The 27,242-nt window shown below is 41.7% G+C and overlaps 1 protein-coding gene across 1 annotated transcript in view; it reads right to left on the reverse strand.

Annotated features, from left to right (window-relative positions):
• Positions 1-8,738: 8,738 nt before the first annotated feature.
• The window catches only part of si:dkey-246g23.2 (solute carrier family 66 member 2), a 64,374-nt gene continuing 45,870 nt past the window's right edge, over positions 8,739-27,242 (reverse strand). Inside the window, exon 5 of the mRNA XM_063903422.1 lies at positions 8,739-12,758. Within this exon, the coding sequence (XP_063759492.1) occupies positions 12,584-12,758 (175 nt within the window). The 3' untranslated portion in view covers positions 8,739-12,583. The remainder of the gene's footprint in view (positions 12,759-27,242) is intronic.

A 27,242-nucleotide genomic window follows, 5' to 3' on the forward strand; every position in this document is an offset into this window, starting at 1 on the left:
GAGTGAAAGAGGTGAAACATAAAGCTGTCATCATGTGAGTGTTTGGAGTGAATGATCTTTTTCAAGCTTCTTGGCTGACTTTTGGATGCCTGACAAGTAATAAAGTCCCTTATTACATCTACTGATCTTTTTCATTATCAATAATGATAGAAAGTGTGGATCCTTTCTTAATTAAATAATTAAAGGCAATTTAAATAAATAAATCATTTTACACAAAATAACTTTGAAAGGGGATGTATTATTCTTATTGTCAGGTTTTATATTAGCCTCTGTAGACCATTTACATGCACATAAACCAATATAACACTATATCAGAGAAGGAAAACACTAAAAGATTATTAAATAAATTGATATTTTGTGTAAATCTGCTGGCATTCCCTAAAAACTGAATAGACTATCACAATTTAAATTTATCAATCAAAGTGTATTTGTATAGCCCAATATCAAAAATTGAACATTTGTCTCAGTGGACTTTACAGTTTGTACAGAGTATGAATAAGACTGTCCTTGTACCCTCACATCGGACAACGAAAAACTTCCAAAGAAACCCAACAGTTAACAGAGGAAAATGAAAGGAAATATTGTGGAGAGCAACAGAGGAGGGATCTCTCTCCCAGGTGGATAACTTGCAATAGGTGCTGTGTGTAAATTAAAAAGATAATACAGATCAACCAATTGTTTCATCAGTATCGTTTATACCGTGTATTATACCCATTCACCAGACAAGACCTTCCTTATTAGGCAATCTTGCAAAACACAGAATTGTGTTCAATGACATGTATTCTTACCATCTAATGCCAACGTTGTTTTTTGTATTTATTTCGCAATCTGGCCTTTTTTTTTTGTCCCTGACTTTGTGTTGGTTTTTTATTTTGCTTTGAGCTTTTGGAGCTTTGTGAAGGAGCCTGAGTCACTGTTTTGTGGGATGTGTGAAAAAGCAAAAGACTCAGAAGAAAGTATTTTGAAGTCAATGTTACACTTTTGCTGTGAAAGACATTGTTCTCATGCAGTAAACCCTGCTGAGCTGATATTTCGTGCAAGTCGAATTCTTTCCACAGTAGCTTGGCTAGTTTCTGTCATCCTTCCTTACAGTCGAGTGCCTGTCATTGCTTATCTGTTTACCAGCCTGCGGGCATGTCGTCTGGCTCCACTCTGACAACAGCAACTAATGTCCTCGTCCCACGTTACATGACACTTTGCAGTGCTGAATTCTCTTTCATGATAGACAGCATGTACCCTAAACACCCACACTTATACACACATGTGATTCACAGTCACTCCAGACAGAAAAACTGGCAAAACTTCCCAGACAGAGAGAACTAATGATTCTAAAATTAACCAAGGGAGAACCAGCTGATGAAGAAAGAGCTGAGAGGTTGATAAAAGCAAAAGAACAACTACTCCAACTTAGCTTTTTTATCCTCAAGGAGACTTTAGTTTAGAGTGGCTCTAAACACTCCCTGTTTATTGCAGAACATATCGCAGCAGCATCTCATCTGTTCAATAACTCAGGTCAGCTTCTGCTATACAGGTGTTTTGTACGTCCTTTGCATCGCCCACGATGCGATGTATGACCAGCGATGCTCAGCTCCGATCAACGTTGTGATTCTAGCTCCCTGGTAGGAGTCACAGGCCAGATAAGACCATCCATCAGAGGGGATTGACCGCCCCCCCCCCCCCCCCCCACACACACTTCATGCTGCGTGGAGGCTCCATATCATCTGCCAGCTGGCATGGTTTACTCCTTCCACAGTCACTAAGCACTGCTTGATTCAAATTAAATTAAAAGTGTTCTGTGTTTGTTAGGGGTTAAGTTGAGTTCAGCCCTAATGAAACATATATATAGCTGTTTGCTTGCTACTAAAGATGTGAAAGCTTTCCTAAAAGCACACTTTTGTTTTCAATTATTTTCTTCCTAGTTGACAATCTCCCTGCCCTAGATGCATTTAGCTAATTGTTGTCTGTCGATTATCTCACTCATTCTATGAAACGTCAGAAAAAAAAACCCAAGATGACTTTTACAAATGTCTTGTTTTGACTACAAACAGTGGAAAACAAATATTGTTTTCCCCAAAAGGGACTAAGACAATCTGGAAAGGTGAACATTCAGTTCCAATGTGAATCATAATCACTAAATAATTGGATTTTTTCCTAAAATAATTAATTGATTAGTAAAGTGTTACTAATGACATGTAGCCATCAACATGCTCTATATACTATCTCACATACTCAAACCAAAGCCACACTTTAAAGTCTTTAAAATCGCTTTTTGAGGATCTATTGCTAATATTAAAATACTGAATATTGTAGCTTGAAAGATGCAGTGTGTAATAACATCTTCACGTACTCAGCATATGCAGCACAAAGAAAACATTTATCAACTTGACAACACATGTGCAGGGTTTACTCAAAGCGCTGCATTTATGAAACACTGCAAATACGAAACGCTGCAAGAAGCTCAAACACAACAGAAACACACACTGGGACCGGAGCGCTAGTAGACGTTTGAAGATAATATGGCCTACTGTCACTGTTGTTGGAAACCTAAATGTAAACTTTATCATCTTATTTTAAAAATGTGAACTCACTATTCCTATATCCCTTATTATGGGTGACTTTGTTATCCCCAACGTCAATGAGTGTTCTCCGGATCTGGAGCTTTTAGTAAACGCTGCTTATGATTATTCCAGTTGGTGAAGATGTTTCTGCATTGGCATGTGTTGTGGTCACAAGTGTATGTTTATATTTGCGTTGTTTCTGAAGCTACAGAGTGGTTCTCCATATTGAAGTGTTTTGAGCTAGTTTGCACTAGTCGGCCACTGAACCATACAATGTGCATGTACAGTCCTCAGCAGAGCTGGTAGAAGTATTCAGATCATGTACCTAAGTAAAAGTACAAGTACCAGAGTGAAGGAATACTCTGTTACGATTAAAAGTCTTGCATTCAAAATGTTACTCAGGTTAAAGTACAGAAGTATTAGCATCAAAATAAACTTAAAGTAACAAAAGTAAAAGTACTCATTATGCAGATTGGTCCATTTCAGAATACATATTGATATGTTTTGATTATAATCATTGATGCATTAAAGTGTCATTAAAGCAGGTGCAGCGAGTTTTAATGACTTAAGCTAGCTTGTGAATTTACTCCAGTTTTAACTAAAGTCTTATTTAAGTGGTGATTCAATGTCACAATCCAAATCTCTAAAGTAACTAAAGGTATTAAATAAATGTAGTGGAGTAAAAGTATAAAGTAACATAAAACTGAAATACTCAAGAACAGTACTTGAGTAAATGTACTAGTTATTTCCCACCTCTGGTCCTCAGTTATAACAAAAACTACTAACTTACATCAGGGCAATAACAAGACAAACTGCTGATAATCTGACAGTTGGTCAAAATAACAATTTGTTGCGTTGAAAAAAATGGTAAACACCTCCTGCATCCCGGCAGCTGTAAAACCACTCTGATCAGCAAGCATTTTTCATCTATATAGTCCTCATAATGAATATGCTGTTTGAATATTTTAAAGTACATTTCTGACCACATCCTTCACATTGCACCTCGCATATTTGCTTAAACTACAATCTGAATAGTCAAACAAAGAGCGGGAACAACACTGATGTAGACGGCTAACAGGTCACGGCCTTTTCTTTGTGAGGAGGAGAAAAAAGTGATGTCCCTCATATAAAATGCATAGAGGGCAGTAATATCTTGCAGAGGTGTGCAGAATAATTCTCCCTTTGATGGATTCTCTGCATTTTTTTTAACAGCTAATGGACTTGTTCCATATAGCGTAGCGGGAAAACAATTCTTTATTCCCCGCACAGCCCCTCCACAAGATGGATGCACAAGGTTCCTGAACCTTGAAGCAGGAATATTAAGTCATGTATTCTAACGCTGTGACTTCACATATGTTACGTAAGAAGGTTTTAAAAATCTTAGCCAACATTTGTACCGTCTTACATTTGTTGATTCTTTTATTGGTGCATGCTGGTCACTTTAAAAACAATTATTTCTCTTACCTTTCCTCCCTCCACCTTTCTGTTTTCCGCAGTCCGTGACCTAGGAAAAACCTCATCCAATCTTAACAGTTTGATCCTGTCCCGTGTTGCCTCTGCCCGGCCAGTCATATCATGCCTGGGGGGGCAGAATGTCCCAGACTGTGGGACCATGAGACTGCTCCGAGCCCACAGCCATCTGGCTGTGCTGCATTTCCCAAAAGCATACAGTCTGAGATACACAGAGGGGGAAGAAATACTCAGATTTTCTACTTAAAAGCAAAATAACAATACAACTGTGAAGATGTACTCTGATCAAAGCAAAAGTCTTGCATTGCATTCTTATAAATGTACTTAATGATTGGCTTTGAAATATAGCATACTTAAACTAATAAAGCTAAACGCACTCCTAACACACAAAGGCCCATTTAAGAATTACAAATGATGTGTCTTAAGTTCATTATCATTGATGGAGTAATGTTTTTAGCAACTGACAGTATTGTTGCAGCTGGTTAGGGGTTACTTAAATTACTTTATATGGAGGGTAAATTCAAGGGGCCCTTTTATGCTGTTTGGGGTTTTCCCTTTCGTGTAGTGTGTTGTATAGGTTTGTGTGCATGTAAATGGCCTGCAAAGGCTAAAATCCCCTCAGCACAGAGGGAGTTTCTCGACAGCACGGGACATCTCGGAGCGGTTGTCCAATCTCAACCTAGCCTGCCAGCTAACCGATCAGAGCACACTGGCTCTGGTTTCAGACAGAGGGTGAAAAGAAGTGCTGCAGCAGATGCACAATGAAAATAAATAAAGTACTTTTTGAACATGATAGCATGTAAACATGTCACAATAGAGGCTCAAATATGAACGTGGAAATGAGCAAAATAAATACAGTACTTAATAATAATAATAATAAATGAATTTAGCTTCATTTCACCACTCGAGTTACATTTTTCCTGTACCTCTGCTGCCTTATCTTTGCTTCATTTGTCTTCTGCTTATTTTCTCTCTCTCTCTCTAACACTGGCAACTACAGTCATAATATAAACTTCACAGTGCTGTACATTTATTTCCTCTCCTGTTTCCCCCCCTCTTCATTTGGGCTCTAATGTGTGCCTTCAAGGCTATGAAACATCACCATCTGCTTGTCAAATTCCCCAATACCTAAGACGTGTTTCCCCCCGCTTGTGCTGCCTTCTGTTATCAAAGCCTCTTATCTGCTCCTCTCTGTGCCCCTACACCTATTTTTTATCCATAAATGGGGTCAAAGGTCAATCTCACAAGTAATTTCCACTCAAAATGAGCTGTAAAATGTTTGTATTAGTTTTGATGGCAAGATAAGAGATCAATTTTCTCAGGCTCTCCTGTTGAGGAGCTTTTACAGTGATTCTTCTTCCAACCTAGGCCTTTTATTATTAGACCATCTGCCTGTGTCACAAACATAAAATGAGTTTGATCTTCCTTCATATCAATCTCACCGACTCATAATTATGCCTCCATTTAAGGGGGAAAGTGGAAGGCCCTGTGTCTACTATGATGACAAAACATGGCAGGAAGATAGCAGTTCCTACGAACGGTATTGGGAAAGAGGGGGATGATGTCCAGGTTGAGTTAAGTTAAGTTCAGGTTTTTAAAACATGCACATCTGGGTGCTGTAATTATAGGGCACAGGGTTATCTAACTATGAAAATAAATTGGTTTACTTCAGATGTAGATGTTGAAGGCAAATTGGGATTTATTTTTCAGTAAAACTCTAAAACATGGACATGTTGGCTTTGGTAATGAAAGCTGCTGAGTGCTGTGGTCAACAGTGTAGTGCGTTAAGTTATATCAGATGTGTCAGGGAAGGTTTTGTCAGATATAATTGAGCAGGTGGACACAAAGCAGGAGGCTGCAGGAAACAACACCAACAATAACAACAATTTAGCTGTGATTTTTAAGTGTTTATGACTGCGCAACTAATATTGGACCAGTTATCATAGCTTAATCTCCCACACTTTTAATCTCTATTTGATTCATTCACGGAATGATACCACTCAGTTTTCTTTCTCTAAAAAAAGACAGAACATAAAAATGTTCTGAAGCGACGCTAGAACTAACAATTAACGGTACGTCCATATTCGTGCCTTATAATGCAAATTGAATGTGCCTTTTAGCATTATCGCTAACATTCTAATGATAACAATATTATGAAAAAGATAAACAATTTACTCCTATTTTGTCATTTTCTCAACCATACAGTGTTTATTTTTTTAACGCTGACTTATGAAACAAAACTCCTAGAGTTTAAAAAAAATGTTTTGACAAATATTAGTAGGATCGCAACAAACCATCATAGAGCAAGTCAAGAATAGTAAACAAAGTCTGACAAATATTTGTTGGTTAACTAACATTGGAACATGACTCACTTCCACTGCATGACGACACTCTCTTATTAATACATGGAGCTTGGAGAGAGTGCGGCACATCACAGACCCGAAGTGCAGGTGGACTATTTTAGCTCACCTCATCAATCATTAAAACAAGCCACTGTATGGACGGACATGTCGGAGGAGCGCTGATGGATGGCTGGAGAGAGATGGGAAGGTAGAGCCATGGCAGGCAGCCAGGCAGCACCATTGTGAACATTCACTGTGTAAACTCAAGAATATATCATAAGGAGAAGTCCTGTCTTTGTGGGCAGATCAGAACAGTGATCACTATATGATGCAGGTATGTCAGGTTTACCAGCCGGCTTGGACTCGCCTTATTACTAATGGATGTACACGCCAGGTCTAGTGAAGCCACCAACAGGTGCAGCACACAGTCTGTCCTTAACCAACTCATCTATAAACCAGAGGAGCCTCACATTATCCACTGCATCCATTTAAATATTTAACTTTCCTCACTGCAGTGCAGCTTTGCTCTACTCCCTGTGATGATGCGTTACCTAGAAAGCAGCACGTCTAAATTATCCCCCATTCATCACTTTTCCCCCTTGTGTGTCCAGCAGCAGGCACAGTCAGACTTTTCTTTTTCTTGATTTATTCGCAGGTAGACTCTCAATCTATTCAAATAGAGGAACTCAAGGTTTTCCCAGGACAGCAGGCACACTGTATCACAGCCCTGCATGATAGCTGCAGTGGGGAATGTTGTACACAATTTATGTACAGGCGTAATCAAGCAGCTGCATCCTTGCAGGACCTCAATATATCTTATCCAAATGAGAAATCTTAGAAAGGATTAGAAATCCTTACAGCAGCAGCTTATCCTTTGTCTTGGTCAGGGTCAATCTTTTTCTTAACAAGCTCCAAGGCATTTGCAGCATTGAAGCACCATTTTTCAAATGCTTTTCAAATACCTTTCTGGGACCTAAATGTTTGTATAGTCTTTCCATAGCAAAATATTTGTGTTTGAAATCATCTTGACAACATTAATACGGATGGTTTTACATCTTCTTATAACTGTGATATAAAAAACATCACTGCATTGCAAATAAAATGAACAGTGGCACATTGTTTTGGTTCAAAGTATGCAACTGTTCAAAAGAATGTTTGAATGTAAATGATACTATCTGATTTGCTTGGGATTGTTAATTTTTAAAACATTGTGTAGACACATATCTGTTCTGGTCATTGCTTTAGTTATTTTCCCACATTAAAACACCCACAGGTCACTATAGCTACATTTTCTATTCACTTTGACAGTCCCTAAATTGCAATTCTGCTCATCTTCTTCATGTCACATATTGGCCGTTGTAGCTCTGGGCTAAAGTCATTCATCCAGATTATTCCAGCTCAAGAGAAATAACAGAGGGGCTTTATATCGTCTCTGAAATCCCCTGAACAACTGTCTTTATCTTAGGATCATCTGGACTGTTTTATAAACTTCTTTTATCCTTTTATTTTGTGAGAAACATCATAAGAAAAGGAAGAAAGTGGACTCTGGAGGCCACGTAATATATATAGTATTGTCAAAAAGAATACAATGTTATGACCTGATGTTAAAGGTCTCCTATTATGCTATATTTTAACAATATCTTTTAGGGCAATATTTATACAAAACATGTCTGTGAAGTGTTTTGCTCAAAATACCAAACAGATCACTCATTGTAGCGTGCCTCATACCCCTCTATTTCAGCCATGTTCCTGAAGTGCTGATTCTGTGATTGTAGCTTTAAATTTGAGCTGAGCTGAAGCTGGCCACGCCCCTTTGCAGCGTCATTCAGCGCTCTCTGAGGAGAGACGTTTCTAACGGAGGTACTCAGCTAAATGCTGCCGTGAGTAAACCCCATATTATGTTCCAAACCACATCAAGCATTATTTCTGAAACACTTCTCAGTGTTTACCACTAGAACAGTGACATTATATGATATAGAAACAACAACTCTAAGTCCCTCCTGCAGACATCCTGCTGATACACAGACACACAGAGGTGCTGTGGAGGGGATTCAGCTCACGACTGCATATTGCAGACGATAGGTTGGGATGTGTCACATGGGCGGGACGTTGCCAGGAGTTAAATGTAAAGCCAGCCCACATTTCGGACGTCATATCGGCAACACGTCTGGATCAGCTCGTTTGTACCCCCGTTTTTAGACATGTGGGCAAGGAGGAAAAGAGAGAGGGTTGCATTTTCTGACAATTTGTGATTCTCTTTACACACCGGGGACATTAAAAAGTGCATTTTTCATAATAGGGCACCTTTAAGATAATCTTAAAAACATGGTTTAAGGATCCACAGGAAACAGTAACAACACCAAAACCATTTTGTGAAATATAAATTATATTTAAGAAAATATCATTATAAATATTCCACTTGCATACAATTTAAATGTGGGATGTCACCAGACCTTTTACATCGTAATACCATCATAATATTATATAACATTTGTTGATCTGATACACTTTTAAATACTTTAAAATGCAACAATGACTTTTTGGTTGTACATTTGGTTTCCTGTAAAAAATAATAATAATAATAAAAAAACATTTAATGGACTTTGTGACCGGTAATTCACAAATTGTTTCATGTTAAATGAAACATATATCTTGCATCTGGTATAGGTAACAGTCTCTCCCACCTCAGAAAGAACACATTTCTTAACTGTGTTCCAATGGTAAGGACACACAGACATTTACCATAATGTGGGCTTGGTGTTGGGATTACCACAGCAAGGCAGTGTGTGCTAATCTATCATAATGTCCTTGAGAGGAAAAGCCACGGGGAGCCCAAATGTTAAACAGAATCCTTGGAGGGGGCAGTTCTGAGCCTCAGAGAGAGAGACGATATTAAGATACACATCTGGTGATAAAGCTTATAGAATACAGACATAATGCACGTTTAATACAATGGTGGTAGGGTGGGTATAGGAGATAACACACATACAGATGTAATATAAGATAAAAGGAGTTGAAGAATACATGTGTACCCACATGAATTTGTTACACAATGGAAGGTCACAGAGCTAAAATCTATTACCTGGATCAAATAAATGCCATTTAGACAGATTCTGACATTTCTTTAAAGCACCAACAGAAAAGCTCTGATTGAGGTGCATCCATCCACACATAATACCCAAAACATTACAAAATCCCCCATTAGTAAGGGTTGTTTTCATATAAAAACATTCAGATGTTACAATTACACACATGAACAATCACAGAAGGCAGTGCTTCTCCTCATAGATGATCTGAGATTATCCTGTGGCCTGTGTCATTAAATGCCTTACAATGATTGATGATAGAACTTTCCCCGAAATCTCCAAACAATAGTTTCACAGTTAAGAAACATGCTTTAATGTATTATTACTCACTTTCTTTCTGACAGTTGAATAAGAAGAACGATACCACTTTAATATGTGTACGACAAAGAAGTAACATGAACTAGCAGTCAGTTAGCTTAGCTTAGCATAATGAGGAGAAAGAGCTAGCAGCAACAAAGCAAGCATACAAGCACTTACAAAAAAAGGCAAATCTACAGCCAAATTATATCTTGGCCAGGAATAGTAAACTGTGTGGAAGTGCTTTAAGAAAATGTTTTTGACAGAGCCTGGACCTGTTTCCAGACCTTACGCTAAGCTAACCAGTCTCTGAAAAAAGCGCAATTCCCAAAATGTAACATTTTTTATCTTTTACAATGATTGAAAATCAAAAACCTCATAAACCCAATATAATATCAAAGCAGAAGTAAAACTGACATGATACTAACTCAATCACTGTTATATTTAGAATAACTGTCAGACGATGAATACCTTACTCAAAATGTTATCAAAATTGTCTTTCATGTACATATAGTTTTTTACATGCTGACTCTGAGGATATTATTGAAATGTACTGCGATACAATTTTGCAAATGCTTTTCTATGGCATACAGGCAGCTACAGGAGGAGGAGGAGGTCTGATAACCACTGCAGTGTGTAATTCAAACAGAATATGTAGGTATTAACAGATGGACATAAACTGCCTGCTAAGTTAAAAAGGTGACCAAAGGCTTGATAAGCTGGTAAAAAGCTTACAACTTAATTAAATTGTGCCTTGGGGGGAGCTGAAGAGAAACCTGCCCTGAATACTGATCAGCTGCTGGTACAGATTTGTTTCCTCCTGCATCAATATTTTTGAGAGGCAATTGAAGAAAAGTGTGAAATAACCACAGCTCGTCTTGAGAGACCATTTTTTAAAATGGGTGTTTTAATTAAAAACAGCTCTCTTGAATCAAATATTTATGATTTTTCTTATCATTTTAAGGACTGGAATGGATGATTAAGGTGTTGCGGTTTTCTGTAATAGCATGCATTACATAAGCTGTCCTCTGTTTTAAACATAGAACACAATCTTTGTTTTCTATGTGGAACAAATCTGCTCAGATCATCAATGTTTTAATCAGGATTTAAAATCCATTTAGTCGGTTTTATGGGGAATTTCTAAATTAAAGCTTTAAAGATTGCCAATCTAGGAATGACTAAACAGGCTTTGAGAGGGAAACTAAATGTTTTCATCTGAGGGAATGGAAGGGATTTATTTGGGGGAAAGTGTGGGTCATAAAACGGGGACTGAAATTAATCTTTTGACTTAAGGGAGGGTAGTTTAACTTTCTGGGAGGGCATACACTTTTAGTTGATTTTTTCCGCCCTGGATGTGTAGTTGAATTCAAGCCTTCCCTTTGTTTTGTTAGTTATTGAATAATTAGCTACATCAGTGCAATGCAACTCAGGCATTGTGTTGGTTAGGTGATGTGCAATGGCATCTAATATCTTATTTTTTTGTTGATTCTTGGGTGGGTTAAAACAACTACTCTAGTACTTCAGAGTTGCAACTCTTCCAAGGTCACTCACAGGCAAACTGGCAAGAGTAAAATGTTGGTCACCAGCCTTAAAAAGATTGATTAATTTGAAGTTGATTTATAAATTTGGCAATTTCCATTTACTTCCCAGGAGGGTCTTGCATTTTTTGGAAGTTAAACATAAGATTTAGCCACTCCCCCCTGACATAATCATTTTCCTTAAGTCCCTAAAGCGACCGTTCTTGTAGAACAAAACAAATTATCGCAGTAGGGAATAGAAGTTGATAGGAGTTGTCATCATGAGTCATCTTTTCACAGTTTCAGGGTCTCAAAGTATAAGGTATTTTTAAAGAGTGGAAGAATCTGCACATGATAGGACAGTAAAAACAAGTAATAGGGTGATGGCATGTTAGAGATTACAATGCTACAAATATGGTTGTATTACCTTAAAGATTTTCGATCTGAGGTTCTTTGGTATCGACAAGATATTTTGATCCTGAGTTACGAATCAAAGCGTTACAGCAACATTTTTATGGCAGCCTTTTGTGGTTCATTTAAAGGGAACAGCTGCATTGCTTGTCAATTAAACCACAAAGCCCCCAGATTGATGTCTTGTGTAGTTAACATTACTTTGTGTACATTCTGCGGCCTCGGTTTAGCCAACGGCAGAAATCAATTTTGGCCGTATAAACACACCAGCAAGCATGCCACACCCAACCACACTTGACAGACTATGCATCATGAGAACTGTCCAGCGAGGTGTGGAGTGTGAAGAGGGAGGCTCATCAGTCAGGAAGTGGAACCCAGTGCAGGGCTACCGGTGCAGGACTGGCTGCTACAGCTGCCAGTACAGCAGCACAGATCTGCTGTTAGTGAGCTGCCAGCGTGAATAATGTTTCCCTCTCACAGTTTCCATGTCCATTACATTTGAGTATACAGCACATGGTCAATAGAGAACAAATAAATAGTAAAACAAATGCTAAAAAATGCACAAAAATACTGTATTGTCTTAAAAATGTAAAGGCAAAGGCGTGGTTCATGCTTCTGCTTGACTAAAAGTACTTAATCAAATTGGTTTACCTAATTGCACTTGTAGGTAAAATGGGTCTACATGATGCCTTTATGATAAAGTACACTGAATGATGGCAAATAATTATAGAAAACAAAAAGAACATCTATATTGGCTTTGATTTTTCTCCATGCTAAATATCTATCATGATAATTCCATCAACGTGGCACTTATTTTTTTACTCAAAAGCCATAAAATATCAACATTTTAGAAATGTACACACGTGCCCTGGTTTCTCCGTTGCCTTGAGTCGCTGTCGTGTTCAGCCAAGCTTGACCCGTGTGTCTTGGCTGTATGAGATGACCTGCAGGAGGATGGCCACGTCGATCAGGATCTGGACTGAACCGCATACCCAGAACTGAGCCGGGCTGTCGTTCATCACAAAGTAGACAGTCTTGAAGACGTCGCCGGCTGTCCACAGCATCACCATCTTCACACTGGAACAACGGAGGCACAGAGAGATGTGGTGAAGGTGTGCGGACACAGAGAATTAAGGAGTTTTCTCTGTAATTAATTTTAAAACATTGAGGATAGCATAAACAGTGGAAACCTGGAGAAACAGCAAGCACAGCTCTGCACAAAGGTAACAAACTACACCTACAAGTATATTTACTTAGCTCTTTATATATTTCCTTTGTTTAGTTCGTAAAAAACACAAACACAGTGATGAAACTTCAAAATAACATTCAGGAGGGGTTAGTAATGACATTCCTAACCAGCTGTCAGGACATGAGCTGAGACACCCACAAAAGTTAAAATACCAGCTAGAAATTGTTTGGGATACATACTACAGTAAATCCCCCCAAAATATTTTCATTTTGTACACTTAACTGTTAGTTTGGATAAAAGATATAAATTGTTAGTAAGCTTAATTGGTTAATGAAATTTATTTTACAATGCGCTTATCCAGTCTAAATGACTCCCCAAACTGCTTTACAAAGTCAGCTTTCATCCATTCAGACTCATTAATACAGAGACAGGGGCTGCCATACAAGTTGCCATCTGCTTAATGAAGCTAACACTCACAAACATTCACACACTGTTGGCCATGCCATTGGGAGCAATTTGGATTTGACTGAAATCAAACCCACAGACTTCTGATTGGAAGACAACCACACCAGGACTCGGGACTTAAGATTTTCATTGACATTCCTACACAGTAGCTTACGTGCATATGACATTAAAACCTTTGAATCTTGAATCTTAAATCACCACCAACCAGCCAGTCACCCCTAAGTGCTAGTACATAGATAAATCACCACTTGACCGAGCCCAGCTAGCTGTGTTCGTATTGTTTAGACAACAGAAAGCACTTTCTTATCTAACTTTCATTAGATATCAGCACATATCCAAAAATGTCAAAGCATTCCTTCATATTAGGAAAGTTGGAGCAATATTTCATTCACCAAAAAACCCAAAGCAAGAGAAGGGAAGTACAAGTAAACACAAAGCAGTCTGACATTTAACTGATATTTGAAAGCAGCTGTAGAAGAAACAGCAGGGGGAACAGGATAAAGTTTGGCTTAAACTACCAATTGATTGCACCAAGATGTACCGATTGAAAGAAAGACTGAAGCATTGCCTGTCTGAGAGACACAGTGGCTGAGAAGAAAGACCTTGAAGCACAAGTAATCTGCCATGCCAGGGGCTTGATGCCAACACAATACCCTGAAGGAGTCCTCAGTAAATGTATCACTCCTCCTAGACTCATCACTTTCTATCTTGTCTTCATCGTTCATAGTTTTTTCCCCCTGTGCTATTATCCCCCCATACTTTCTGTTGCCGTCTCGACTCATTTACCGTCAGGTTTCTTTAACTCTTAACCTTCAAAGTCTCTGCTCCCTCCTCTGTTCCTGCTCAGATAGTCTCGTAGGAATGAATGTAATATGAGTTTATTATTTTTATTAGGGCTGACTGGGCCTTGGGATGGAGCAGGACCATCAGTCATCCTTGACACATCCTGTAAGGGTCAGAGAGGGGTGAGGCAGAAAGGAAAGGGGAGAGACGGAGACAGAGGACAACATTTATCTAGCATGCAGTGGGAGAATCAGGGAGAACATACCAGCAGAGAGAAAGAGGGACCTCTGTGATTGGGGAGGAGATGGAAGAGGAGTGTGTGTGGGAGCAGAGGCAGTCTAATGACTGTCAGGACACATGTCCTGTCCTTCAGCTCTCCTTGCAGAGTCATGTCAAACTCCTAACTCTCCCCGGGCTCCCTTTAGGCCCCCACGGGGAACCAAAACAATTGCGGCAAACAATCCTGCCCTGGCTTAGAAACAAGGACATTATTATTCCACGTCTGGGAATGTGCTATATCTAGACACTGATGTGTAATCAAAATGTGATCATCAACCTGGAACACGGGCGGTGTTGTAGAGCTACATGCTGTGTTGCAATGGAAGTTGAACTCATAGCTGTCACAATACATGGGATATTGAAGAGAAAAGAGAAATTAATCTGATTATCTGTTCAGCTCAAGGGAATCAGAGCATGTGAAGAGAATGCAAGTGAGAAAAACAACAAAACCGATAAACAAGAGGCCACTCACAGATGTTCTGTTCACATCATTCCAATTCTTGTATCGCTACGACATGCACATCTTTACTGAAGCTAAGTTGTTAGCGAGAGTGGCTGCTCTGTTTTAATGTGTGTATCATGACAACGGTTAAAATATATGACAGCATGTTTCCCTTTTTGAATGCTGAATACAGTATGCTGCTGCGGAAAACATGTACAAGGTGGCCTTTGGCTTCAGACTGTGCGCTGTGTTGAAGTGAACCTATTTGGCGCAGCGGTGGATGACTGTCGGCTAAATGCCAGTAATTACTGTATATTCTTTAATATTGAATTGATGTGTGTGGGCCTCGTGACAAAAGCCGAAGAACACTGTCTGCTTTTGAAAGACAAACTATTGCGATCTTTCTCTTAAAAAAAACGACTTGCCTAATTCTGCCTTGGCAGGGAACTACGGGGGCTTCTGTTAGCTAATGCTAGCAGAGCTATAACGCTTTATAAAATACATTACTGAGATGGTTTGACTCTCGTTGAGTCTCTTCTACACTCTAGCAACATACACTTGTGGCAAAAGCGGCCATATTCAGCAAAGTTTCGCTTTAAATTGATTTGTTTCAATCCAGAGCTTGTAGGGATCTACCCTGATTTTGAGCTTCAAAAAACAGCCAACAATACAAAGCCAATCTGCTCCTGTCAACTCCCTTCCCATTTGGTCCTTCCACTTCCAATTTACCCACCCCAGGCTTTAGTAACAATCGTGCTATTTACAGCTCTCCCAAAGGCTGACCAAGAAGTGCTTGTTTAGACCACATCTGAGTCACACTGATGTGTTTGGCTCCCCTAACAATTTCAAACCTTGGTGCAAACACTCCAGGGTTTGATTGAACTTTTCCAAAAATAAATGGCCTAAAGAATTTAAAATTGTCATGCTTTTACTTCTCTCTCTCTGTCTACCTCTCAGGGGAAATACATACTTTTTGTTCCACAGAACTTTTTTATTCCTCACAGAGCATCCTTTAGACTTATTGTTTCATCTCTCCCCTCATCTTTCCCCTTCACTGCTTTTCTTCGTTGTCCCGCTGAACAGTCTTTTTTACTCTTACGGCTTCTGTCATTGCTTTCACTTCGCTTCTATCTTACCTATAAAGGGAATGAAGCTGGTGACTTTTATCAGCTTCCAGTGCAAACCATGATACAAATCAAACACTGAGGTTGGATTTTAGAGCGCAGTTAGCTAGCTGGTTGTAACAAATTCTCCCAAAAATAACTTGTGAGGAGGTGATACTACATTCCAAATAATGGAAGAAATTAATATCAAAACAGTGTCAATGTATATTCAAAATAAAAGCTACATTTAATATTTGGTTTTTTATGATCCATTGAATTTTAAAATGTACAGTGTATCAGCAAAACTACCAAAGAGGCACCTTTTATCTTCAACCCTTGAGGAAATTCACTTACTTTGTTAAATGTACAGTAGCTATAATTTTTTAAAAGTCTAGTTAATTACACTGCAGGTCTTGCCAAAGCTGGGCTAAAAGGCACTGTGTCTCTCCCGATTTATAAATAACAGCTTTTCCCCACCTGATTTCAAACTTGTGCTTTTAGTTTGAAAGCCCTGTACAAGCTGGATTTGTTAAAAGAGGGACAGCCCGTGTATACAGCCATGTCCTCTGTTTTACAAAATGGTTCTTTAAGTCTGGGAACACGAAGAAAAATGTGAAGAGAGAGCCTTTGCGGGACATGGCTACCCTTTTAACCAAATGTTCCCAACATCTGTTAATTTGCCCATTTATAACCAGATACATCTCATTAGTAGGAGAAGAATTACACAGCGTGCACCCAGAGCTGGTTAGAGCTGTGAATGATGGACTGATGAAGAACAGGATGAAGAAATTATTACAACCATATTTCTTTATTTGACAGATGACATTTTGTGAATTTTTGCACCTTTAAATTCACAATTTTTATTATTTAACTGCATTTCTTGTTCTATTTGGATTATAATTACACCGGTTATTGTTAGGCTAATAATACAGTTATTTTATGGTCAATTAATTGATTGAATTAATTAGGGCAGTATTTGAAATGTGTCACTTGTGTTAATGTGATATGAATATTTTAATAAGATGTATGTCCTAATACTGTCCAGAAAAGACACAAAGGAATATTTAAGGTACAACAAGTGTCCTTTCTTAAGCATGTTCTCCTGTAATTTGTGTCTTTAATTGTTTTTATTTAAAATCAGGCTTTACTTCATAACTTTGTCTCCTGTATCCCTCTCTACAGCCCTCCAACCTTCGTTTATTTCAATCTTTCTCTTAGCCTTTGACTAACCTTCCCACCCTTCCATCGCCCTCCCTCACACTTTGACATTTTTGGCTCCCCCCTTTGGCTAATTTCTTTGCTCATGAGACGGCAAACATCATTAACGAGGATGAGTCATTAACAATGTAAATAAGCAGAGCGGGTCATCGGTACAGATGCAGCGGTGCGGCAGGATGGAGACAAAATGCCAGTTTGAGGTTGTTCATCTCTGGTAGGATCACACACATTCACATAGTACACACCAACATCCACACATACACATGCTCTCATGTAGCTCCATCTGGCAGCGATAGCGTTATCGTGGGACTTGTGGCTCAGTTGACAGGTGATGAAAGACACAGAACAAACAATTGAACTTGGTCTGGTGCGACGCTCTGAGCGTCCACAGGGAGAAGGAGTTATTATGGTATTGATTGAAAATATTGACTGACTGACTACCTGAGTCACACGCACACACTCTCACTGTCAAGTGTTCCGTCTTTTTTGGCTGTGCTTAACCCCCACTTGATAGGGAGGCACCAATTCTGAATGTTTAACTGGGTTTCACTCAATGACCAGGCTTCTTATATCTTTATCCGATTTATTTTTCTTCCTTTTGTAGCCCAGACAGTACAGGTGAAAAACCTTAAAAACCAGAGAACACCAACCATTTACAAATTTGCACATCTCTTATAAAAATAGGCACAGGAATCAACAATGATCAATTATCAAAATGTTTGACCTGACACACACATGTATAAATAACCACATATATATATAAATAAATAACCACATGTATATAAATAAACACATTTGTTAAGTTAATCATTTTAGCTTGAATCCATCACAGATATTAAATTAGCCTACATTTTCTACTACGAGAACCACAATGAGTGACTGATCAACCACATGGATCACTAAACAGTTAAATTATTAGCAGCATGTTTAGCACACCATTTTTTCCCATATAAATATTTACAAATATTTACAATACATATTCACTCCCACCAAGTTACAATGTGCAATTTCAGCAATTCATTTTAGACAAACTTCATATGATCTAGGACTATGCACGTTTTAAACCATGGCTTTATGCCAATCCATCACAGCAGTATTCCATATCAAAGAGCTAAATCACTGAATTAAGCAAACTACAATAAAACTGACTAACCAACGTTTCCACAATACATTCTGCACTACCCGTGAATATTTACAACACAAAAGCAGATACTACCGTGCACAAACACAAATTACTTTCCCGCGGCAGCATTCAAATGCGTCGTCGGCGTCCATCAAACAATCAACAAGTGGCACTCGCAACAAAGTCTTAACGTAGCGATCTTACCGGCTGTCTGTTCAGTCTTTGAATAATTGGTACCAGATTCAGCACAACTTCGGAAGAGCTCGATGAGAATGCCGCCTCTTACTCTCCTCGTGCTTTACTGACGTTTGTCTTTTTAAACAGATATTAAGCCGGAACTGCGTGCGTCTTCTTTTCCTGCTCGAGTGTTCACATGCGAGTGATAATTAGTTCCGCTTGACTGCCGACGACGAAAAAGGGGCGTTCACCGTGACACCTCCCACTCAACCTTTTTGTACTTGGACAGATAGGTTGCAAACTTTAAGGTGAACCTAAACAGTGAGGATTCTGCTCTTCTACAGGGAGAAGGACTACCAGCCGTCTGACATCTCTTCGCAATACCACCCCATTTGACTTCTCCGACCTCTGAGGACTTGGTCGCTGGCCTTTGATTCTGAACGGAGGCACAGTTGCTTGGTGTGACAAGAATCTCAACATCTCTCACGATGTCCTTTGAGTCGGGAGCTACAGTGACGACTCTGCCGAGCCTAAAATGACCCCGTAGAGCGTTTTGATCGCAAAGCCACACAACATCCCCAACGCTGACATTTCTTTCTGTGGTGTGCCATTTGGTTCTAATGAAGAGACTTGGGCCAGCAAGCTGGCTCCACGCTTTCCAAAACTCATTCACCTGGGTTTGAATTTCACGAAGGCGCTTGTAGGGATAGTTGTTAAAGCTGAAGGACTTCACGTCACCACTGGGAGATGCTCGTCCTAAGAGAAGCGAGTTTGGTGTTACATACTCAATGCGGTCCTCTCGACTCTGGATTCTTGCGTCAATGGGCCGCTCATTAGCCAGGTTAGCTGCCAACTGGAGGGCTGTCAGGAACTCATTGAAAGTAAGGCTTGCCGTCTTGCTCAAACTTTGAAGTGCTCTCTTGGCAATCCTTACGGCAGCTTCAGCAGCTCCGTTTCGATGTGGTGAATCAGCGGGGAGCACTTTCCATGTCCAGCTTGTCCCATTTTTTACAGCATACTCCTCCAGGCTTGCTGTGTCTTGGCTTTGCAGAAAGGTGTACAAGTCCTCCAGCAAAGATCTTGCACCAACAAAATTGGTCCCAGGGTCTGACCAAACCTTGAGGGGGTGGCCCCTGACGCCAGCGAATCTCTGATAGGCCATTAGAAAGCTCTCTGTGGACAGACTACTGGCGAGATCTATGTGCAGAGCCCGGCTCGCCATGCAGCAAAAGACGACCCCCCATACTTTCATAGATACTCTTCTTTTGATGTCATCTCTCACCAGGTATGGTCCAAACAAGTCAACAGATATAAACTGGAATGGCGCAGCAGGTCTTGACCTTTCTACTGGCAGATCACCCATCACTTGTTGGCATACTTGAGCTCTTGCCTTCCTGCAGTGGATGCACTGGTTGACAACTTTCTGGGCCAGCCTTCTACCTTGGATGACCCAAGCCTTTTGCCGCATCCTTAACAGAGTCCCGGCAACCCCTTCATGACCTTCCTGATGACTTTGGCGTGCCAGTAGAGTTCCTAGCCAGGTGTCGAAAGGAACCAGTGGAACAGCCAAGCAGTCTTCTTTGAAATACTGTATTCGGCCTCCACACAGTAACAGCCCACTAGCTCCATCCTTGTACACAACCAGCCGGTCTGTTGTGGTGCTGGGGAAGGTAACTCCTTCTTGTGCTGCTAAACACAGATCTCGGAATGAGTCCTCCCTCTCGGCCGTAGTGATGATGCCAACCAATGGGACTGCCTCCCACTTTGGTCTTCCCCTGGCTCTGCAATGAAGAAACTTCTTTGCCGCCCTCCAGACCAGCGCTAGTGACTTCATTAGTCGTGTTAGGCTACTGAACCGCTTGCTATCCAACAGGCTTGAAGCTGCAACCTCGGCTGGTGGCCTATGCAGATCCGCGGAGGTCGAAGTTGGATCCTGCTTGGGCTCCTGCCTTGACTCCTGCTTGGGCTCCTGCTTTGCTCCAGCCCGGGTAAGGGCAGCAACAAAAGCCTTCTTTTGGATGCGTGTGAGGTTCTCTCCCGCTTCGGAAGCAACATCCTTGGCGGACTTCACTGGCCACTCACTCTCTGGGAGACTTAAGAACTTAGGACCCAGCTGCCACTCTGTGCCTTCATCCAACTCTCTGGGGCTTGCCCCTCTGGAAATAATATCCGCTATGTTGAGTGGACCAGGAATCCACCACCAGTCTTGGACGTTCGTGCTGCCTTGAATTTCCCCAATTCTATTTGCGAAGAACGTCTGGTAGCCGTAGCTTTCGCGTTGGATAGCCCCCAGGACTGTCTGGCTATCAACCAGGTGGTACCACCTCTCCACACGAATTCTGCAGTGCTTCTGGAAATACTTCTTCAGACGGGCAGCGTAGACAGCTCCACAAACTTCAGCCTTGACAGCGTCCCCCTTATGGTCTAACGGCGTCAGCCTGGCTTTGGATTCAACTAGCCGTATGGTCACGTCTTGTGGCAATTTCCACCGCAGGTACAACACAGCGCCGTACGAGCGCTCACTACCATCGGAGAATGTGATACCGCAGGGCTCAGCGGATGGGTCAGGAGGTGTCAAGGCTCTGACGAAACTCACCCGACCGAGCTCAGCATAGTCCTCAAAGAGGCAGACGGCATCTTCCCGGAGGCCCTCAGACAAAGGTACGTCCCATGTATTTTCTGATGGACTATCTTTGCCCTTTGCTTCTTGGAAAGCTCTCCTCACCAAGATGGCTCCCTTCTGCTTGACAGGCGTCACAAGACCAAGGGGATCGTCCAGTCCAGAGACTTGACTTAGGAGCTCTCTACGAGTGAGTGGATTTGGCACCCGTGCCCTTACTTCATCTTGCAACAGGTTTTCTCCCAATCTCATTTTCTTTTTCTTTTTAGAGAAGTTCACAGCCACCATCATGCGAAGTTTGTCACTCTCTGGGTCATACCCAAGACCCAGAGCTTTATTGTTCTCTTCGGAGAGTTGGTTTGGAAGGACCATCACTGAGGGTTCTTTCCTCTCCAGGTCTCTGTGTCCTGGCCTCCCACTTTGGCCAGAGTAGACCCACGGCTTCATGTAGAATCCGCCGGCTTCCAGGATCTTTTTGACATTAGCTGTTATTTGCTTGAGCTGACTCGGGTCGTTGTGCGAAGTCAGGACATCATCGACATAGGCGTCTTGTTCCAGCACACGGCGCTCTTCTGCAAGGTGGTTGAACATTGGCAGATTCGCCGTCTCACGCATGGCGACTTGTGCGATGCAGCCTGCCGGCTTATCTCCGATGTTGACCCTCGTAATCGCCTTTTCAGTCCTCATGAATGTTGCTTCGACAGCCCTCCTATTGTTGGGCAATGTTACTGGATCCTCTATCCAGGGATATTTCGCATGCCAATGTGGCTTCTCACTGTGACGATCTCCGGTTACATACGTCAACCCACTCTTTATTTGCTCCAGCTCCCGCTCCTCAGAAATGGTCATCTCTTTCCCCCCAGGTTGACAATGTCCACATCTACAGCCGCCGCACCTGGGCTCACAGGCAGCCCCAATGCTGTCCCACCTCCACCAGTCCAGGAAGTCTTTGCTGGCCGCACACGTAGTGGCTTGGGTGAGTGGAGGCTGTTCAAGTGAGCCTTTACAGATGATTTCCTTATACTCTGCAGCTGCTGTCCGCATGGAGCGTGCAAAATGAGTTCTGGAGCCATGGGCCGTGATTTTACCATCTTCCAAAAGGTCTGGATGAGAACCACCCACTGTCGTCCCAAGGGGACCATCCCACAAGACAAGGTCACCAACGGAGCGCACCTTCTGAGGGACGAGCTGGCCTTCTTTATGGCTAATGAGGAGCTTGATTTTAGTGGGACGGACCAGTTTATGGAGGGGAACGTCAGGAAATATTTTTTGCAGTCTCTTGGGTGGCACGTGCCGATTTACTTCTGCGATGCTATTCAGCCCATAACACACAAGCTGGTGGGATCTCAAAGTTCCCTTTGAAGTTGTGACCCGGATTTTCAGTAGATACCGCTTGGTCTCAACTGTTACTTGCATCCCGCCAACTCCATGGACTATGAGCGTGACATCCTCACTCCGCAAGTTCAGCTCCCAAGCAGCCTCGTGAGTGATGTAATTGGTGTCGGATGCCAAGTCTATCAGGGTCCCAAGCTTCTGCCCAGCATTTGCAGTGACTTCGAGGATCATCATTATGACTGGGAACTCATCAATACCATTCTCCGCCATGACTGAACTGAATGTTTTTGAGACAGAATTACAGAACACATTTCGACACCGCTGAGCCAAGTCCGGGGCCAGGCTTGTCAGGAACTCTTCCTGGGTCTCTGTGTACTTTTTCAATTCGCCTCTTGCAGGGCTCGGCCTCAACTTCCTCAGCCCATCTCTTTCTCTTCCAGCCTTGGAACAGAGGTAATAGTGATGACGTGGGCCTTGAGTGTCCTTACACCCCTCGCTTTTACACAAAAAGGTGGTCTTGCACTCTGCATCATTGCCGTGAACCTCGAGACACCTCCCACAAGCACCAAGTTCCTTAACTGCTTCTTTCTTTTCTGCCACTCTGAGCTCTTTGAACTTCTTGCAGTAATACAGCTTCCTCCCGTGGCCTCTATCTCCACAGACAACACAAGATGCTTGGGAGCTTGAGGAGTTGGTGGACTTTGTTCGGGCGTGCTTTTGTGGGATTCTTGCCTCTCTCTTGCTGGGATCATCCCTTAATTGATCCAATTGCTCATAAATCTTCTCCTGACTTTTCAGAAAACCAAGGAGCATGTCGAACCTGTCTTCAGGTGATACGTCTTCCTTCCCTTTTGATACATAGACCAGCCACTCCTTCTTTAAGCTTTCAGGCAGCTTGCTCTCCAGGGACTTTGTGACGAGAGGATTTTTCAAGGCGCCCGTGTTTCCCAACGCGCTGAGGTCATACAAGGCTTTTTCAACAACCTGGATCAAGTCCACGATCTGCCTGGGTTGGTAGCTTTTCACCGGTGGCAGTGCCTGCAACTCTTCAACAATTTCCAGGGCAATTGCTGTTTTATTTCCAAACCGGTTTTCAAGGACGCGAAAGATTTCATCCGCCGTTCCATATGTTGACAGGCGAAGGTCCCTCGCTACCTTTTCCTCAAGGCTATCCAACAGCTGGAATTTCCTTACCTCCCGGGAGCCGGTAGGTTCCCCTTGCTTTTGGAGTGCCTCCCATTCCTTCTTCCAGAGGTAGAAGTTTCGCTTATTTCCATCAAACTGCGGGAGCACTATTGGCTTCAATTTGATAGCAGGTGTCCGACGTGGCTCTTTTCCTGGGGACCCATCATTCTCCAGCTTCGCCTGTAATAGGGTGGCTTTCTCTGAAATCAAGTCAAGCAGCCAACCTTCCACACGCCTCATGCGCTGCTGGAAGTCAGGCCGCTCTTCATCTGGGACCCAGCGAGTCCATTTGCGGATGGCTTCTTTTCCTGCTCTCACCAGCCCCTCAAGGTTACTAAGCATCAATTCATATACCTCCAATTTCAGGCCAGATTCCTTTTTCTGCATCCGCTCACACTCCCTTTCAGCTGCCCCCAGTGCCAGGGACAGTTCAGGGTTGCCAAAACTTCCCCATAGAACCCTCTGGACAGCCTGCTCCACCTCCTCAAGTTTTTCTTCACATTCATCTGATGTCTTCTTAATGTCTGCACTTACGTCCTCTTTGGCCTGCGCTTCTTCCTCAGTCCAGGAAATTTCCACCTCCTCATTTGCCTCCATCACCCGGTCAGCCTCGAGTGCGACCTTGCTGAAGGCTTCCACCAGTTCTTCCGCCGACATTTTCTTGCAAGACTTCAGTAGTGAGTTTGCCAGTCGGGAAAACCGCTGTTTGGCAGTCGTTCTCTCCTTCTTTAACTGCTGCAGAGACTTTGACCCCATTTTGGGCTTTGGAAACGAACTTGGAAAGCTGTGGGCGTGGACTCAGTTGCAGGTGGGCGTGGACTCAGTTGCAGGTGGGCGTAGACTCCGCTGACTTAGTTGCAGGTGGGCGTAGACTCCGCTGACTTAGTTGCAGGTGGGCGTAGACTCCGCTGACTTAGTTGCACGTGTGTGCCCAACTGCAGAAGCTGTAGCCTGGCTTGCTAGGAGCCTCTTCAACCAGCTCGAGTCGGTTTTTCACTGTCAAGTGTTCCGTCTTTTTTGGCTGTGCTTAACCCCCACTTGATAGGGAGGCACCAATTCTGAATGTTTAACTGGGTTTCACTCAATGACCAGGCTTCTTATATCTTTATCCGATTTATTTTTCTTCCTTTTGTAGCCCAGACAGTACAGGTGAAAAACCTTAAAAACCAGAGAACACCAACCATTTACAAATTTGCACATCTCTTATAAAAATAGGCACAGGAATCAACAATGATCAATTATCAAAATGTTTGACCTGACACACACATGTATAAATAACCACATATATATATAAATAAATAACCACATGTATATAAATAAACACATTTGTTAAGTTAATCATTTTAGCTTGAATCCATCACAGATATTAAATTAGCCTACATTTTCTACTACGAGAACCACAATGAGTGACTGATCAACCACATGGATCACTAAACAGTTAAATTATTAGCAGCATGTTTAGCACACCATTTTTTCCCATATAAATATTTACAAATATTTACAATACATATTCACTCCCACCAAGTTACAATGTGCAATTTCAGCAATTCATTTTAGACAAACTTCATATGATCTAGGACTATGCACGTTTTAAACCATGGCTTTATGCCAATCCATCACAGCAGTATTCCATATCAAAGAGCTAAATCACTGAATTAAGCAAACTACAATAAAACTGACTAACCAACGTTTCCACAATACATTCTGCACTACCCGTGAATATTTACAACACAAAAGCAGATACTACCGTGCACAAACACAAATTACTTTCCCGCGGCAGCATTCAAATGCGTCGTCGGCGTCCATCAAACAATCAACAAGTGGCACTCGCAACAAAGTCTTAACGTAGCGATCTTACCGGCTGTCTGTTCAGTCTTTGAATAATTGGTACCAGATTCAGCACAACTTCGGAAGAGCTCGATGAGAATGCCGCCTCTTACTCTCCTCGTGCTTTACTGACGTTTGTCTTTTTAAACAGATATTAAGCCGGAACTGCGTGCGTCTTCTTTTCCTGCTCGAGTGTTCACATGCGAGTGATAATTAGTTCCGCTTGACTGCCGACGACGAAAAAGGGGCGTTCACCGTGACACTCACACACACACACACACACACACACACAAGAATTAACCAGCCATTTTGCTTGAACTCGCTCAAAGACACATTGAAATGCAGAGAAAGTCAAACCATGAAATTGCTAATTTGCTTCACTTTCTCATCAAAGCTCAAGCACGCCTAAAAACACATTGACACACACACATGCACTCACGGTGACTCATTTCAGCCCAGCCTGGACAAGTCTTTCATTGATTACTGCTGACCTGACACCTTCATCTGAGCAAGTGGACAGAGATGAGAGAGGAAAGGGTGCAATGGTGAACTGAGCACTTCAGGAACGTAGAGGGGAAAAAAGGGTGCAAGGAGACAGATGATGGAGGATGAAGGGTAAAAGGAAAATGATGAGAGATGGATGAATATGCAGCAGGGCAGGGAGGGATGATAAATCTAGTGAGGGGTGAGAAACGAAGCCACCCTGATAGTTGGAGAGTGACAGGACAGGGGTGAGCGATGGAGGGAGCAAGAAGGGGGTCTGATTGCATGCTGGGATGACTGTGTCATAAGGGGGCGGGCAGTAAGTGTGCTGTGTATTGAGCGATGCTGTCAGGCCAGCTATTAGCTCCTCTAAGAGGCTCGAGTGGACAAGTGGAACATTACTTCAGGAAACAGGGCTGACAGTGACATTTAGAAACAGAATAGGGAGACGGAGAATTTAAAGGACATGAGTATGAAGTGTGGAATTTTTGTGATTTCATGGCCCATATAATATAATATAAGTAGCCTGATGCATCTGTAAATGTCACTTTACAGAACATCATCCTAAGGCAGGTCTATAAATAACTAGAAAGATCACAGCAGGAGAGCTTACAATCAATTATATGTTCCTTTTTACAGTTCATAGGACAACAACAAACATCACATGCAAGGACTATCCAGACCCAATTCCATTAAAGATATACATATAAAGTTCCTTCTCAGGTTCATATTTGTATTTTGTGCTTCTATCATGTTTACATGCTTATTATTTTTCTCCTGCCTGTGCTGGAGCACCTCTTTTCACCCTCTGTCTGAAACCAGATAACATTCTGCTCTGATTGGTTAGCTGGTGGGATTGGGCAACCGCTTAGCAATGTCTCGCCTCTTAGCCTACAGGAAAGGATAAAAAGAAAAGAAGCATAATAGGGCCCCTTTAAGTTCAAAAGCCCAATTAAAGGCCTTTTAAGGACCTCTGTTCAAATAATGTCAAAGTGCTTGATATTTTTTCTCAAAGTTACAAAGTTGTAATGATTTAATAGACCCATGGGAACCATTGGTTTAATCTAGCACAAGTTATTATGCAATTTACAGGACTTCTATCCACCAAATGCCATTGTTGGAAAATGTCCTATTCTACACATAATGGTTTTAAGTTTTGGTAGTGGTGCAGGACACTCACTACATGAGAAAAAACATGAATCCACCACCCAATCCTTGGCACCTTTACTACAAATAAAAAGACACCAGATCCTGCAGTGGTGCCAATTATTGGTACTAGTATTCAATAAACCATGTCCTGTAAAACTGTCCCATACTCCATTAGGTAGCATA

The sequence above is a fragment of the Eleginops maclovinus genome, chromosome 2 (genome assembly GCF_036324505.1).
Source record: "Eleginops maclovinus isolate JMC-PN-2008 ecotype Puerto Natales chromosome 2, JC_Emac_rtc_rv5, whole genome shotgun sequence".
Taxonomy (NCBI): domain Eukaryota; kingdom Metazoa; phylum Chordata; class Actinopteri; order Perciformes; family Eleginopidae; genus Eleginops; species Eleginops maclovinus.